The sequence below is a fragment of the Trematomus bernacchii genome, unplaced genomic scaffold, assembly GCF_902827165.1.
Source record: "Trematomus bernacchii unplaced genomic scaffold, fTreBer1.1, whole genome shotgun sequence".
Classification (NCBI taxonomy): Eukaryota; Metazoa; Chordata; class Actinopteri; order Perciformes; family Nototheniidae; genus Trematomus; species Trematomus bernacchii.
This window is the reverse complement of record NW_022987739.1, coordinates 2,687,472-2,705,591: the sequence shown is the minus strand read 5'-3', so window position 1 is coordinate 2,705,591 and position 18,120 is coordinate 2,687,472. Positions and strand designations below refer to the sequence as shown.

Below are 18,120 nucleotides of genomic sequence, written 5' to 3'. Positions count from 1 at the left end.
AGTGGATTAGCCCTACTGTGACTAACTTTGAAAAAATGATGGAAAAAAAGGAGCAGGGGGCACTAATCCTACAGCGCCCCTCTAAGTGTTGTGTTTACTTTCTCATGGCTGCCGGATTAAACCCGGCCCGGTGGAGAGAAATGAGAGGCAGCAAAAGGGTGAAGGTGTGAGAGGAGGTGAAACAGTGGTGAAAGAGCAGCTTTGGGTTTGACAAATACCATCCTTTATGTGGCCCTAAAATACAGCGGGAGCAGAACACTGAACATTCTGTTAATTCTAGCACGGCCCATTAGACATGTTTTTCTCGTTTTTGAAAACATGCTGCGACTTACCAGAATGGTCCTTGTGGGTTTGTGATTGCCGTTACTCATGCGCCTGGATTTGGTCTGCTGCACTTCATGACGGTGGACCCAGCCCCGCAACTCGTGGGCCAGCCTGTCAATCAACAGGAATCAGATTTGCTTTTACATTTGAAGTCACATTTAAGCATTTTTGTGTGGTCTTTAGATGTGTTTTATAGAGATTTTGTATTATGCAGAAAGGAGAAAAGTAGGCTGTACATTAAAGGTCCCCTATTATGCTGTTTTTCATCACTGTATTATAGGTCTCATATATATATATACAAAACATGTCTCTGAAGTGTTTGGCTCCAAACACCAAACAGATCATTGCAGCATTACCCATAATCCCCTCTGTTTCAGCCCTGTTTCCAAAGTGCTGATTCTCTGTCTGTTACTTTAGATGAAAATAAGGAGCCCCTCCCCACGCCCCTCTGAGATATTTGGTTAAAAAGAACACAATGGTGCTCTAGGAGGAGATTCAGGTGATAAGGTGTGGGGGGGTTACCTTGGTTGGTGATTGGCTAATGGTTACACAAGCCAACAAATCGTTATGACATCATAAAGTCGCTAAAATCTGATCAACTCATTTTCAGACAGGTTTTTATATAAATGGATCAGGACAAAAAGAGAGAGAATCTTTTTTCCTGAAACTTTCAGAATCTCTTTACACAGAGGGGACACATGTTGATGTAGAAAATACATGAAGAAGAGGGGACACATGTTGATGTAGAAGAGACATGAAAAAGTGGATTTTGCATAATATATGATTTAAAACTTTAAAACGTTCATAACTTACTCTAAACACTTGGTCCTGTTAACAGGGGGCTGGCAGGGGGGAGGTGGTCTGAGGAGGATGGGGTCCTTCACCACCATCAGGGCTTTATCCTCAGAGCTACAACACGGGAGAACACACAGATAAAAGGGTGTTAAACAGAGAGAGAAGTGATAACTTTACCAGGCTCTCAAATCAATGTATGAATGTCAAACAAGAATCTGTTGAAATATTTTCCACATGTTGAGAATATGCTTTGAAACTGAGAGCCAACATGGCTGCTCGCCTTCTGACGGAGGTGAAACAGACGACCAAGAGGAAGCGAAGGAAGCAGCATGGCTTCAATGTGGGGACAATTATAAACCGTTTGAATTGTATTGGTTAGTAATGAGTTCTAATGACTCAAATTCTCAATGCTTGACATGTGCAGAGATGGCAGATCTTCAATCGCTATTGGATGAAAGAAAGACGCTGAGATGGGAGGTGCAGATTATGAAAATCATACTGCATTGTATGGAGTACACTCTACCAGAAATTAGGGCTGCTCAATTAATCGTATTTGAATCGCAATTACGATTTTGGCTTGCAACGATTATGAAAACAACATCATCGAAATAAAACGATTATTTATTTTATTTTATTTATTTTAATTTTTTTATTTATTTATTTTTTATTGGTTTTTCAGTTGAATTATAAAGTTCAAATGTTAAAAACATACTGTTCACATTTTTTTTTTCAATAAATGGATGTTTTCAAAGTAAATGGATAATCGTTTTTAATAATCGTGATATCAATTATTGACCCAAATAATCGAGATTATGATTTCTGCCATAATCGAGCAGCCCTACCGGAAATGCTTAAAAAATAAAACCTGGAGTGACATTTTTACATTGGTTTGTTGTTCGTGGACTGTTTGTGTTTTTCTTAACGGGGCCCTTTTATGATTTTGTGTTTTCCTTTTCCTGTAGTGAGTTATAAAGGCTAAAATCCCAAAGTTCCCTCCAGAGGAAGTTTCTCTCCGACACACTCCCCCCTGCCTGCTGACATTCCACATGATAGGCTAAGGGACGGGACATTTTTAAGCTGTCAACTAATCACAAAAGAGCCGGCCAGCTAACCAATCAGAGCAGACTGGGCTCTGGTTTCAGACAGAGGGTGAAAAGAGGTGCTGCAGCAGTATGAGAGAAATAAAGACATTTTTGAACAATAAAGCATGGAGACATGTCACAGTAGAGACCCCTTTACATTTCGTGAACTGAGGGTAAATAGGTGAAAATATTATCATGTTTGAGTCATTTATTGTGTACGGTGTTTTTGCGGTTTTGACTACTAACCCCATCATAAATGTCAGGAGAGATACTGTATGTGGCTGAGAACCCTAACCTAAAACATGCTACAGAGAAATGGTCACATCCATTCTGATTATAGAAATTGACAGATGAAAACACAGCCCAACAGTCTGGGTCGTCACTACTAAGGTGGGTTTACATACATTATGGATTAACAGGCCTCTGCATTGCATAACTTTCCTCCTCAGAGTGACTTCAATTACAACTGTTCTACCTCTGTGAATGAATGATTATGCTCCTTGAGGTGATGATGTAGACTGTCCACAGTCGGTGCCCACCTGCGAGGGGATTAATACAAAAATGCCCGCCACCGACGTAATATCCCCCCTGGGCCCCCTTGATCCGAGCCAACACATCGACTACGCCTCGTGTTCCCGTCTCTAAACGTTCTGGAAATGGTTCTGCGGGACAACATGTCAGCCCACTGAGGCTTGATCATAACTCTACCTGAGGGGCCGGTATTAACCTACCCGCACACACACCTTCCTGTTCAGTGGGACCCCCAGATTAGGTTTCATATCTCCCCCGTCATCCTCCTCTCTGGTGCGTTTGCTGCTGTCACCCCTTTTGTGAAGGCTAATGTGTTCCTTCCTGCCTGACTTGCCGGGAAACCTGACACTGCAGCCGAATGTTTTGCATTAACATGTAACATACCCTACAGAGAGATCTGACAGAACGCAGACTGGCAATGCCATGCAGACGCTCTGACCACCTTGCAAAACATGGCTTTCAGGACAGGGGGGTGGAGGTATAATGTACCAAACAAGAATGTTATTTATGCAATTTACAAATGGGCCTGTGCGCATTTTTTAAATAGAAAGACAAATATATAACCCTTTAGGATAATAAACTGTTACTAGTTATATAAAGCTGGATGTCAAACAAAGTCTGACCCTAATTTCCCAACTTGTTACTCAAAGCTAAAATGCTAGCCTACTAGCCTGGAGGCATCTGAAAAGCAGACGTTTAGATATAGAGTTTGCAATGTTTACTCGTGTCGTAATGAGCTGTACTTGTTCAGACTGAGCCTCGGCACAGGTGCATCCGTGCTCACTGCCATGGCGTGTTATGAAAGGTGTGGGGGGGGGGGGGTGAGCTCATTACCTGTCGCCCGTCTCAGAGGGGCCAGGGCCGAGAGAATCGGGGTCCATCCCAGCCTCAGTTTCTGCCTCCGAGGAGAAAGCCAACAGGTGTCTGCCGCCTTGCTGCATGGACACATCTCTGAGCTTTGAGCCAGGGCCACCCTGAAACAGACTGAAGAAGAAGGAGACAGGTGAGGGGAGGAGGAGAGACAGGTGAGGGAGGAGGAGAGACAGGTGAGGGAGGAGGAGAGACAGGTGAGGCCAAATCAGGACACTAAGAAGGGGAGGAAACACTGAAAAGAAGAACAGGGGAATGGACTTAAATAACTGCTGAATTCCACGTGGCCCACATCCCGTGCACAGGAGGGTTTTTTCATTTTTAGCCACGAGCAGAATCTGAACTCTGGTCCAGACTGCATAACACAAAAGCGCACACACACAGGAACACACAGGAGCACACACACACACACACACACACACACACACACACACACACACACACACACACACACACACACACACACACACACACACACACACACACACACACACACACACACACACACACACACACAACACACACACACACACACACACACACACACACACACACACACACCACACACACACACACACACACACACACACACACACACACACACAACACACACACACACACACACACACACACACACACACACACACACACACACACACACACACACACACACACACACACACACACACACACACACACACACACACACACACACACACACACACACACACACACACACACACACACACACACACACACACACACACACACACACCTTTGGATGTGTGAACAGATCCTAGATAGTCAGCTACTACATAATCAGCTTAGTATCTACAGTTAACTTGTGGCATGTGAAAAACTTGGAAGGAAATGATGTCCTACAACGGACACACACACGGACACACACACGGACACACACACGGACACACACACACACACAAGCAAAAATACACACAGATTCCTTCAACGGTACTACTACTCTGGGTGGCATTCTCGTTTCAAAAGGGATCCACCCGTTCTCAAAAGCGGGAATACTTTACATTCCAAAGGAGAGCCCAAACACAGAACACACAGATGTGAGCAACAGGTACAGACTCACACACACTTTAGCTACTGTGGAGTCACAAAAGCAAACTCATTTATGGGTCCTTTTTCATGTTTAAGCTCTAGAGAACAACTGAAAACATATTCCCAGCTCAGGGCACGAAAGAATATCGTTAAACACTCCAAAAAGTAGATCCTCACATCTTTCTGGAGAAAGCTAGTCCCAGGAGAAGCAAATATTTGTATAACACAAACACAGAATTTATTGTTATAGTTGGAGTTGAACCTCAGTTGATTTTGTGGGGTTACGCCATCTCTCCATAAACCCTTTTCCCCAGTGAAGTTTTACATAAGTCATTTTGATTTGTTGATATGATAGGCAGAGATAAGAAACACTGCCATATAGAAATGTTTGATCCTTCTTTTGTAGCCTGAAATGATTTTCTTTTTACATTTGTCAGTGGTAATGTTAACTTTTCCTCTAAACCCAGGGCGGTGTTTTGAAGCTGATTCACCCGTTAGTCACAAAGTCCGATAAACTCTGGCAACAACAACAGAGGAATGGAAGATTCACACAAGAGCCAATTGGCTTTGTGATGAACTATTGTCGGGTTCTTTACTTTCACTCGTGATTGACTGTTACAGTATGTGCATGACTGGGCTGCAGTACTTTGGGTTGCACCACAAAGGTTACTGTTAAGATCAGGTGCCTTTGCTCAGAGCTTTTAAGGACGATCAATATGTATGAATACGATCTTTTGCATTAATTTTTCATATTGTTTTCACAACATAAACCGGTTTTATTAATAATTGTTTAATGTAGGCGCATTTCGAGACACCCAAAGTCACCTTACAATGCATAAAATAAATACTCTATAGGTAGAGACAGCCATTGTTATACATAAATCGCTGATAGTAGTAGGACTGTTTTTTTACTTTGGTAACTTTATTTTATGCCGATGTGTTAATAAAATGTCACAATCAGAAATACTTTAGTCATCCCGCAAATCGTTTTTTTGTGACAGGGGATAATTAAAATATTTCTGATTCTGATTATAAAAGTTTTTCTCAACTGCAATATGTGTGAAGTAGATTTGGGTGAATGTGCTTAAATTGGAAATGCTCTTCTCTGTTTTCAATCAACGTTTGTTGCGTAATGTCTCACATGAGGGGCGATTTCCACAATGACTCATCGTGGGGCTTCCCATTTGTTTTCCTGCCGTAATCAAACTCGTGTGCATCCACAGTTTGTTGCAGTTAGCAGTCATATTCTTGTATCTCAAACTTTAAACTGAATTTAAGCTTTCCCAAACTAAATCAAATAGTTGAGTTTCCACTTTAAGACACACAGAGAGAGATCTGTAGTCCCACATTATGCATCATGTGCTCACCTCATTGGTCCCACGTTAAGCATGACGAACACCAACACCGCCATGAGACACACGGCTCTCCTCTTGGGCGCCGTTACCTTCAGGACCGTGTTCTGCAGGGAAATGTAGGAAATATCTTGTATTAAAACTCACAGATCTTATTCATGGGTAATTCTTGGGAACATTTCTGAGCTGTTGTTTTTGTGCACAGTCTCGTTTATGAGTGCAGTGTATTAGCAGAGCAGGGCCTCTCACCTCACTCAGTATGCCCTCCAGCTGCCTCTTCAGATTGCCATTCTCACTCTTGAGCGACTCATTCTCATACAGCGCCAATTTCAGGCGACCTTCCAGCGTGAGCAGATAGTCTTTCTTCTTTTTCCGAGACATGGACGCCGACTCGCGGTTCTTTATCATGCGCTGCTGTCTCTGGGAGATCTTTGACTGCAACATGAAAAGGACAAAGAGAGAAACAGACAGACGTTATTACTCATGTCACGTATTATGTCACATGTGGATGGTTCAACTCAACGCCTCGGCGAACACCAAAGAGGGGTGGTGATGTGAGAATGTGATGATATGCCTCTCTGAGCCACCTGTTGCGTTGTAGATCATAGTTTCCTCTCACTACTGTGACATGTTTATCTGGGCTGTCAATGGCATTTAGTTAAAGAGGCCCTACTATGCTTTTTGGGGGTTTCGCTTTCCTGTAGTGTGTTATATAGTTTTTAGTGCATGTAAATGGTCTGCAAAGGCTAAAATCATCACTAAAATCATTTTCTCCCACAAACTCGCCTCCATTGGACTCATTTGATTTTCTACTGTAACATATTGACATCACTATGTAACACTGACGCTACTATTGGCTAGTGGGAAATCTCTAAGTGGTTGTCCAATCACAACAAAACCAGCCAGCGAACCAATCAGAGCAGACTGGGCTCTGGTTTCAGACAGAGGGTGAAAAGAGGTGCTGTCGCAGAAAAATAAAGAGCTTTTTGAACATTACAAAATGTAAACATGTCACACTAGAGACACCAAATACAAATATGAACCTGAAATGAGCATTAATATGTCCTCTTTAAAAATAGTTTTTCATACATTTGAACAAACCCTTTCTTTGAAAACACCAAAACAAGTGTCTCAGAAAAGTAGGGAAAATGGATATAAGTGTAACAAGACAGGAGAAGTTTGAAAAGGGGGACACTGCCATGAGAAAGAAACCTCCAGTCAAAACACAGAATAGATACTGAGTAAGAAAAATGCAAGAGGGTAAGCGGACATAAAAGCCAGGGACAACGTTGTTATTCTAACCGAGAGGACACCTCGGATGCTCCTGTTTACCACGGTGTCAGAGAAACAAAGACATGTTCAAGATGTGTCGTAAGATAAATGACTCCTCTGCAACAAATCATGGCTTTAACATCAGCCCCAAAGAGCCCTTAAGTGCACACGATCGAAGCTCCTGATTTAAAATATTTACACGGACATCCTATGAGAGGTCAGGAGGTCGCCTGCAACGCCTCTATTCTAAACGTGAAGAAAAATGTGTTTACGGAGTGTGTCACTCTATGAGAAATGGGTTCACATCCGAGATATATAAACACAGAGGTACTATGTATGTTATAGGACCGGATGCAGAAAGAAAGAAAGTTCAGTCCATCTTAATTGCTGTAATCAGTGCCTTACACACTCCAGTTCATTTGTAAATAAATACATACATTTCCTCTTTCTTCTATTTAGATTTAGTTTGTTTTGCCCCTTCAAATCCGGCCTGGGACCATTTGCAGCATGTCATCCCCTCTCTATCCCCCTTTCAACAATGTCACTTAAATAAACGCACTGGTTGCCCAAATAAATCTAATAATAATAAGACTTTCCAAATGTCAGAACTATATATATATATATATATATAAATTAATGAATAAATAACACTTGTTTTTAAAGCTTGTTCCCAGCAAGGATATACAGTAACATAGCTCTAGATGTATCAACATTATACAAACAAATTATAATAAGAAAAATAAGATTGTAGCCTTTTTTGCTTTAAAAGATAAGCGGAAACTAAAATAATTGAAAAATTAAAAAATTAAAAAATGTTTTTTTCAAGCTTGTTTCCAGTAAGGATGACCAATGGTATTTTTTTCCCACTCCAGGTCAGTGGGGTGAAGCCTGACATGTTACACAAATAGCACAGAACTTAGCATGACCTGTCTCAAATTGACAGGACCCATGACTGCAGTGTTACTACAAACACCTCCATTGACCATCCAGTCCCCAGATACCCCTCTGCTGCCCCTCTCCCAACACAAACATCCTCCCCGGAGTGAGCCTCTAAGATCCCGGGCCTAATAGCCCCACTGGTGATTAAGTTATTTGGATCCTTGTGTTTGTGTTCTGTCTCCTGAGAAACCCCTCTGTCTCCCAGCCCCGAACTGGGATCCGTGCCACCAGAGCGAGCCTGGGAACGCTGCAAGTGAGCAGTTACCAGGGAGAGAGGGAGGAACTTCACAGGGCCGAGGAGGAAATGTGGGGCAGGCGGCAAGAACAGGCCGAATGTCACATCTCAATTAACCTACCTGGAATGGGCGAGAACGTAGAACAGGGGTGTCCAAACTACGGCCCGGGGGCCAAATGCTGCCCGCGGACCATTTTGAATCGGCCCTCAGCAAATTCAAAAAGTATAATGTAATACAGCCCACAAATGAAACTTGTGCTTGTCTTATATTGTACTTCTTAAATATATATGTACAAATGTATTACACAGTAGTATTCATGTGTTTATAAGCCCACTTTTCAAATAAATTCAGTCAATTAAAGTTGGAAACATTTTCTAACAAATCTTAGTTGATGAGAAAAAAGGCCCAATAACTTATTTACATAACCAGCTTGAAATAGACCCTTCATATTTCCCCTTATTATAAGCAATCTGAGGCTTCTGTTTTGTGGGATGAGCTGCCAACAAAATAAATGAAACCCTATGGAGAGCTGTGATATAGGTTGGTTTTCTTTCTTAAGGCACTTTCAAGTATCAAGCATAATTTACATTTGATTGATTTTGCTAACTTATAACTCAGCGTATGAGGCAATAAACCTCACCTCTAGTGAGTGGCCCAGCCCTTCGTATGTTTTTCTGTATGTGGCCCTCGGTGAAAAAAGTGTGGACTACCCTGACGTAGAACCTGCTTTCAACTATAAAATAAAAAGTCTGTGGGGAAAAGTCAACGCTGCTTTTGAATAACTCCAAAGTGGGGGGAAAACCTGCTCCACAAGTCTGGATGAATGCAGGTGACGAAAACGGTGAGAAAACATGGATAACAAGCCTCATCACGCCTGCCAACTGTCACAATGCTGTTGAGAATAGATACTGTAGACAGACAGATAGACAGACAGACAGACAGACAGACAGACAGACAGACAGACGGACGGATAGACAGACAGACAGACAGACAGACAGACAGACAGACAGACAGACAGACAGACAGATAGACAGACAGACAGACAGACGGACGGATAGACGGATAGACGGATAGACAGACAGACAGACAGACAGACAGACAGACAGATAGATAGACAGACGGATAGATGGATAGACAGACAGACAGACAGACAGACAGACAGACAGACAGACAGACAGACAGACAGACAGACAGACAGACAGACAGACAGACAGACGGATAGATGGATAGACAGACAGACAGATAGACAGACAGACAGACAGACAGACGGATAGATGGATAGACAGACAGACAGATAGACAGACAGACAGACAGACAGACAGACGGATAGACAGACAGACAGACAGACAGACAGACAGACAGACAGACAGACAGACAGACAGACAGATAGACAGACAGACAGACAGACAGATAGACAGACAGATAGATGGATAGATAAATAGATAAATAAGTAGAAACATGTGGAACTACAAATGTCCAGTAACAACATTTAGTAATATTCAGCATGTGGGGATTAGATAAGATTGACTTTGTCGATCCCAATTTGGGACATTATTTGGTTCCAGCAGCATGAATTGCAGTAGAAAGTAGACAAACAAAAAATATAAGCATCTCAAATTAGAAAATATAACAGAACTAAAAAGTCAAATATACACATGTTGACAGTGAAGGATACAAATCAGTTTACTCAGTCAAATAAACACAATGGAGGTCCACCTAACAACATTTAAAAGTAGGATTGTATTTACATGGCATGTGTGAGGAATAGCATATTCAATTAAATATAAATGTAAAATGTACAGTGTGAAGAAAAGTCTGGTTATAAGTTATATGCCTGTCAAGGATCTACTTTCAGCATGTGAAGGGTTACTGCAGGAGGAAGTGTGTGTTGAACCGTAAACCTAATCCAAATGGGAGGGGGCTTTGTTGAACAAGTTCAGGTGAAAACCCTTCCTGTTTTTACTGGAGGTCATAAACACCTATGAAAAGGTGGCTGGCGTCCCACAGGTGAAATAAATGTCCACCTGTGATGTTGAATTCTCTATGAGAGCTATTGTGTGCTGCACTTCACCTTTTAGCAGTGTCAGGGAGGAGTGAACTACATGTAATTAAACTAATAGTTAAACTACAATTTGCAGTAGCTTGCTGCTAGTTCATTTACACTTATATTCGCATAGAAATGTAATTAGTTGAATGTCTTGTTTGGTCATTTAAGTGTAGTTACAGTAACTAGTAAAGCTATAAACTATTTGGGGCTATTAAAAGGAAATAACACTTTTTATTTTCTTACAAGTAAATCAATTTGGAAATGTTTAGAACAGTGTTCAAGCTGTTCATACAGTGTAAGAGCGTCAAATTACCGTTTTAAGTAAAATTTTACACATTAGTCCTCAAAACAGTGTAAAAAGTTACAAATATCTTAAAGTGAAATCTATATATGTTTTGGTGAACAAGTGGCCCTTTTTGAAATAATCTAATTTCAGTAGCAATTTATGCCAAATGTATGGTAATATATTTTATTATAATTTCATTTCACTTGACATTGTCAATTGTCAATAATTTTTTTAAACATAGTTTGAAACACTTTTTTCTAAGTGGCTTCAGTTAACCCGAACCACTATATTTTCTAGAGTAACAGTTCAACTTCTTCAAGTGTGAAGTAATTGGTAGCTCGCAAAGCTATAATTTCAGCTTCCCCAGCACTGCTTTTGAGATAATTGGTTTCCATTATTCTTCATTTTCAAATCCACATGGTACTTAACTGTGCTATAGGGTAAGCATGCAGGTGCAGGAAAAAAAAAATGCAGGTGCAGAGAAGAAACAGCCTGCTGATTCAGTTCAGTTTTATCTTTTGGCTGTTTTTCTTGAAACTGGTATTTTTTTTATGTAGCTTTCCCTCTTCCATTGGAAATATTAGAGCAGTGTCTTAAAACGTGTCTAAAGAACTGCCTTCGTGCCTTGCTTTGTCAACGACATTTAAAAAGTATATAATCGTGCACTTTGTATTGAAACAATGGTTTGTTGTGTGATTACAGTAGTTTCACTGCTGCATCAAATTACACAGAGGCAGGTTTTACACATTAGGACGAAAACAACCAGATGTGGAGAAATAAAAAACATGAGCTTGAAGTCCAGGGAGATGAAACATTTAACGCATCATGTGGTAAATTGTTTAAATCACTGGGAGCATTTCATAAAGAGCCTAGTTGTTACGCCCCAAACATCTATGATAGATTTGCCTCTTTATGAGTTTTGAATGATGAGATAAATGTGTAATGGTTTAATCAAGCTCAACTCAGCTCTGTCAACACTAAAGCAATCAATTGCACTGCTGTCTTTCGTACTGCTTTAACCTGTAGCTATCTTCTTGCTATGTGATATTAATGTTATTTCATTTTGTTTTGTCTTTTTTACTAGCATTTCCCGTATTATAAGCCTCTATGTTGCATGTTTTTAATGATTTCATTACACTTTTTATTTTTTTAACAGGAAATGTTATGCTATGCTTGAAGTAATGTTTTTTTTGTGTCTCTCTGGGACATGTCCGCATGCTTTAATGTTCAAAAAGCTCTTTATTTTTCTCATACTGTCTGTGCTGCAGCACCTCTTTTCACCCTCTGTCTGAAACCAGAGCCCAGTCTGCTCTGATTGGTTAGCTGGACGTCTCTGTTGTGATTGGTCAACCGCTTAGAGATGTCCTGCCTCTTGGCCTATCACGTACATTTTGCTGAAGCACTAGCCAATAGAAGTGTGAGTTTGACATAGTGAGTCCAATGGAGGCTTTCAGACAGGGGTGAAGTGTGTGTGAGAGAAACTCCCTCTGGGGGGGGGGGGACTTTGAGACTTGAGCCTTTGCAGACCATTTACATGCACTGACCTAAAACCTACATATACACAAATAATACTTATTTTTAAGGTTGACTTTACAACATCTGTCTAATGACTACAGAGGATATTTGCCTCTTGGGTTACTTGTCACATTTACAGAAATATCTAAATAAATGAATAAATAATAAAACGTCCTTGTTGGAGGAAGGGTGACTCTTTGTAGGATCTAGCATCACACCACGCTTATGCTGGGGTCCCATCCTGTAAATCCTCCTAACCTACAAATGGGAGGATTTGTTTAGGCCTGCAATGCCAGGCTGGACTGTTTTCCAGTCTTGAACACACACGCACACACAGAAAAACACACACACACTCATGCACAGCTAAATCCCTGGCAGTATAGGAGCTCATTACATTACAGAGACCCAATCCCTGATGGCTGTTTACAGCTGTCGCAAATGCTTCGTCCTGCACAACACCTGTCTGCAGCATGTAATCGTTAGCAGCCGTTTAACTCCCCGGCTTATATGGTCCAACGTTAGCCCAAAACAGAGTACTGTAAACTACGTGAACAGTGACACACACACACAGACAGTACATACAACATGTACTAACACCTGGCAGTAGCATGCCATCTTTAACAGGCATTTCACACATCCCACGGCCCACCGCTGCGCTGCAGCCAAACCGCAGTGAGGTTATAAAGTGAACACAGCTGCAGTGGATCCTAACACACACACTTTGACACAGCGAGACACAGCTCAGGAGCTCAAGGCCACAGAAACAAAGTACCACCTTGGACAGTTAAACAAAACACTTTTGTTCACAAATGAAAACCTGGATTCATATATGACCATTAGCTTGTGGTGGCTAATGTTGGATTAGAATAGAATAGAATACAATCCTGTATTGTCATTATACAATGAGATGAGTAGAGCTACTCCTTTTTTTTTTAAAGGTGCCATCAAAAATACAAAAACCAACAAGAGACGTACAACATTCAGGAGGAGACAACATACAAACAAGCATTCATACTTCAATATTCAGATCAAGTTAAAGTGCAGGAATATATCAGTTTAAGTCAAATAAATAATAATAATAATAATAATAATAATAATACATTACATTTATAAAGCGCTCTTCCTGGTGCTCAAAGCGATAAATATGTTTGAATGTGTATAAATATATATATAAATTGCGTCACTGCATGCTGGAGTTCAGTGCAATTATTGCTCTGGGGAAGAAACTGCCACTTTAGACAGATACTGCGGTGTTAGTAATGTTATTGAGCCACCGAATGCTTGACTAATTGCTTCTTGAGCTATGCAACACTATATTTGACCATTTACTTTTATTATCACCTCTGCAAGGGAGATTTCAGTTTGGTTTGTTGGTTTGTTTGTCTGTTTGGCAGCAGATTTAGGAAAAAAAACATCCTGATTTTCATAAAACTTGAGAGGAGGAAGCATTGGCCAAGGAAAACAAATTAAAATGTTGGACCTGATCAGAATCGCAGGGCGGATACACAAATTATTTTTCATTTATGTAACCGGCCTTGGTGGGAGGCTTTCTGAAGCCGTTCTAGTTGCCATTATTTTTCTCACTTCTGGCTAACTGGCTGCCCTTAAGCAAAACGTACATCATCTTGCCTTAATCATTACATAGATGATATGATTCTGCAATATCAATATTTTGTTCCCACATTCACCCAACCATGTTTAAACGATTTCATCACTCTCACTTGAGAAATTATTCGAGGTCTTGGCTTTAAAAATCAAGTATTATTTTTCTTTATAATGAATGTGTGCGGTCCCTCCCCTTTAATCACCTATTGTAAACTTTACTGACTTGGTAAGCTTCACAAATGGCTGAGAGGCATATTTGCTTTGGCTTCTAAAGATTGGGAATTCCTCTAAATGGTTCGCCAGGTCTGGCATGAAAAGTGTTTTCCAGACTAGATTATCCAAGAGATAATTGGACAAGTTCCTCTCGGGCCATTTAGGGCCGACTATTTTTACAGCAAGAAGTCAAGTTGAATCATTTAACAAACAAGAACTTGGTCAATTTCAGCTGAGATTAATTATTTAAAAAGCCTGATGGAAAACATTGTTGATGTCAAGATAAATTGAGCAGACTGGTAAAATATAAGAGTGAAACATTGGTGGATTGGTAATGCGTCAGGGCCACAGAGTGATGACTCCTTTAAGATGATGATGATTGGATCCATTTTCTGTAATCGTCCCAGTGTCACCACAGCAATCACCGCACAAGATTTAGTAGAGATTCCACGAATGTGACACATATGGTATTCCTAATTAAAAACGGGACACTTTATCAGTGCTTTAGAACACATATTTGGGTATCTGGAGTGCATACCAATCTAAAAAGTGGGAAATATGACAACCCAATCAGTTTTTGTTGGCTGTTCAAACAGTCATTTAGGTCTGGCTCCTCTTCCTAAGTCGCTTGCAGGCCAATTCGAAATGAACGTGTCCCATGTGAGTATCTCGACCAACATCCTAAAAAATTACAGTTGAGTGTTTAAGAGACATACAGGAAAACAAAGCATTTCAGGGGGAGAGAAACATTTTTTATCTAATAGAAACCCAAAATGTAAGTATGAACCTGAAATGGGTGTAATAAGTCCGCTGCAAAAAACGTCACTTCCTGCTCCCCTCTATGCATTTTTCAACTTCCCTTCCACATTAGTTGCAGCTAGCCAAGGAGTGATAAATGCAGTGAAAGTGGACGTTTTTCTCACACTCTTAAAAAAGCACAAGACAAACAGAGGAGAAGACGGAGTGAGACCATGTTTCTCAACTCACTAAAGGTCAGACATGAGCAAGTCATCAACTGTTGTGCTGGAGACCAAAGCCTGAAACAACACAGAGGTTGCTGAGAGTCACGGCATGGCTCTGACTTTGTGACGGAGCCTGGCGATTCAGACAAGCAGAAAGCAACAAATAATCAGATAATCAGAAACAAAGGCCAATAATCCAGCCTAAGGTCTTAACAGGACTCTCCCACTGAAAACAAGACAAGCACGCACAAAAGCTTTTATGAGAGATCTCGAGTTTCTAAAACAACAAAACTTCTTTAATTGAGTTTTTATTAGACCCAAGAGATATTAGTGCACAAGGAAGAGATAACTGAAGATCAGGAAGCTGTGTGCTAACGTTGCATGTTTTTATATCTGTCCTGACATCACCCCTGAATGCAACACATGCAACAGTGTCCTTCTATGACACCATTCACACAGTCTGCACAACAAATACATGACGTGCATCTTTCCAATGAAGCTCATCTGTGGGTGGTTTAAGGCTTTGTGAAAGTCAAAGAGGCTGATACTGTTGATACTGTACTAATCATGACAACCAACTTATTTTAAAGGGGACCTATCATGCAAAATGCACTTTTGTACGTCTTTTATACATGAATATGTGTCCCCGGTGTTCCAGGGAACTCACCAAGTGTCAGAAAACACAACCCTCTCTATTTTCCTCCATACCCAAATCTCTAAAAAAAGGGGCTGCAACGGATCTGATAAAAACTGATCCAGATTTGAACACTTTCCTGACGTCAGGACGGTGGCGCTACGGCTATTGGGCCAACTCCACCAATCAGGAGGAGACAGCCACGGCCATTGCCGTTCGAAAGCGCTGGAGACGCTGTAGTACATATGCCAGGCCTGTAGGTGGTGCTGTTCTCAGGCATGGCTAAAATGCTAAAATGCTAAAAAAGTATAAATATGCCTTATATAGGTATGGTCCTACACTATATTATTCAAATATAGCATGATAGGTCCACTTTAAGATAACATTTTTTATATTCAACTACCAAGCAGCGGCCTCTTTTTAAAGTGAAAATCAGTTTGCGTGTTGACAACATGGCCAAATCCTTCAATGTAATGTTGTATATTTTGGCCTCATTTGTATCTTCCCAGACTGACATGGCCCATTAAGTTTAATATATTTTCCTTCAGTATGGAAAAATCGTCACCATCTTAAATAATAAAAAGCACTTTATTTTAGTTTCACGCAGAATTTAAAAGTAATGGTTTGTGAAATTAAAATAAATACAAAAAATGGGGAAAGATGAGTGATTTTATGATGGGCAGGTTCCAGTCCAAGTGTGAACATGGTAACCACAACATCATAGTTACAAAGGGCAAGTGCACGCACGCACGCCCATGGAGCAACTAAAGCGACTGCAGGCAAGTCCCCGCATGTCAAAGCAGACACATGGAGACACTTGAATGTACTATGTAGTCGTATGAAGGAGTATGACCTTCAAAAGATCTGGTAAGCAACTAAATCTGGTGATCTAAAAAATATAAAATACAATATGTCACGGATGTCAAGAATGCTGTGTTTGAGCAATCAGATCTCCATTTCAATCTATAGGGTCTGGGAACGTGACACTACTTCATATATCTACTGATTGGCTTTCTTTGTAAACAACATCCCATTTGTGCAACCAAAGGGAAACATGGAGTACCGCCCTATGATTGTGGATGTAACCTATGAAGCTAATCTGAGTGGCCTGTAAACATCTCAAGATCTGATCAAATAAAAGGTTTATGTCACGTGGCTAGTGGACATATAAAGAGAGATGTATGGAACTGTCTGGAACCAGAGCCCAGTCTGCTCTGATTGGTTAGCTGGCCGGCTCTGTTGTGATTTTGTCAACCGCTTAGAGATGTCCCGCCCCTTAGCCTATCACAAACAACGTGTTGGAGCTCTAGCCAATAGAAGCGCAAGTGTTACATAATGATGTCATTATGTTACACAAGTAAACAAAGGAGTCCAATGGAGGTGTTTCAGGCAGGGGGGGGGGGGGGGGAGTGTGTGAGAGAAACTCCCTCTGGAGGGAACTTTGAATTTTAGCCTTTGCAGACCATTTACATGCACTAAAACCTCTCATGTACACCCCCCTGTGGTAATACCTCAGTGCAGCTGAACAAGTAGGAAGAGTAAAGAGATAAAGAGTTTGGACTCACATCATCATCTGAGGAAGGGGAGCGAAGCGTGAGTGAGACCGACGGAGGCGCAGCGAGGGGGAAGGGCCTGTCCTGGGTGAGCGTTGGCATGGCGACCACATTGGCGGTGATGGCCCCTGCTGTCTGGATCTGAAGCACCTGGGTTGGCTGAGACAGCACTATGGGACGTCCTGAGAAAGAGAACGAAACACATACACATTTTTAAATGACAGGTCTTAGCCATACTATAATCATATTTTGACTGTGTGATTACCACTGAAAAACTCTGTGACTGTGATTATGTGTGTCAGTTTGTTTTCATGTTTAGGTTCTTGTCCCACATTTGTTTTGCCATCTTCAACAAACACATTCAACCTGATATTCTATGCAATCTGGAAGCAACATCAGTGTGCCTGAGAAAGACCCTCCTGCAGCAGATGGTAAAGTCCAGCTCCTTAAACTCCCCTCACAACTGGTGACCTACATTAACCCCTTGTCTTTAACGGGAATCTCTGTGTTTAAAGTACAGGTGGAAAAGATGTTTACCATCGTGACCTATGGTCTTGAACTTCCACATTCCAAACTGAGAGGTGTGCAAGGTTTATGTGTAGGAACACACATAAACCTGTGTGCTGACACACGTTCAAAATGGATTATGGTGTAAAAGAAAAAATGCAGCACCTTCAAAAACATGATATTCTCCATGTTTATAAATGTACTGTTAATGCAGGAGCCTACCAGAGTGTAACGCACCCCTCCCAGTGAGATTGTGCCAGGAACCATTCCTCAAACGGACCGAGCAACCTCTAACACTAAACAACCCGTCATTACTAATCGTTAGCCAG

General features: G+C 41.1%; 1 protein-coding gene across 1 annotated transcript in view; it reads right to left on the bottom strand.

Annotated features, from left to right (window-relative positions):
* atf6 (activating transcription factor 6) overlaps positions 1–18,120 on the bottom strand; it is a 43,111-nt gene that overhangs the window by 16,549 nt on the left and 8,442 nt on the right. The window contains exons 7-12 of the mRNA XM_034146334.1: positions 17,297–17,466; positions 6,272–6,457; positions 6,038–6,129; positions 3,567–3,716; positions 1,138–1,233; positions 333–435 (exon numbers count right to left, since the gene is read on the bottom strand). Of these exons, the coding sequence (XP_034002225.1) occupies positions 333–435; positions 1,138–1,233; positions 3,567–3,716; positions 6,038–6,129; positions 6,272–6,457; positions 17,297–17,466 (797 nt within the window). The remainder of the gene's footprint in view (positions 1–332; positions 436–1,137; positions 1,234–3,566; positions 3,717–6,037; positions 6,130–6,271; positions 6,458–17,296; positions 17,467–18,120) is intronic.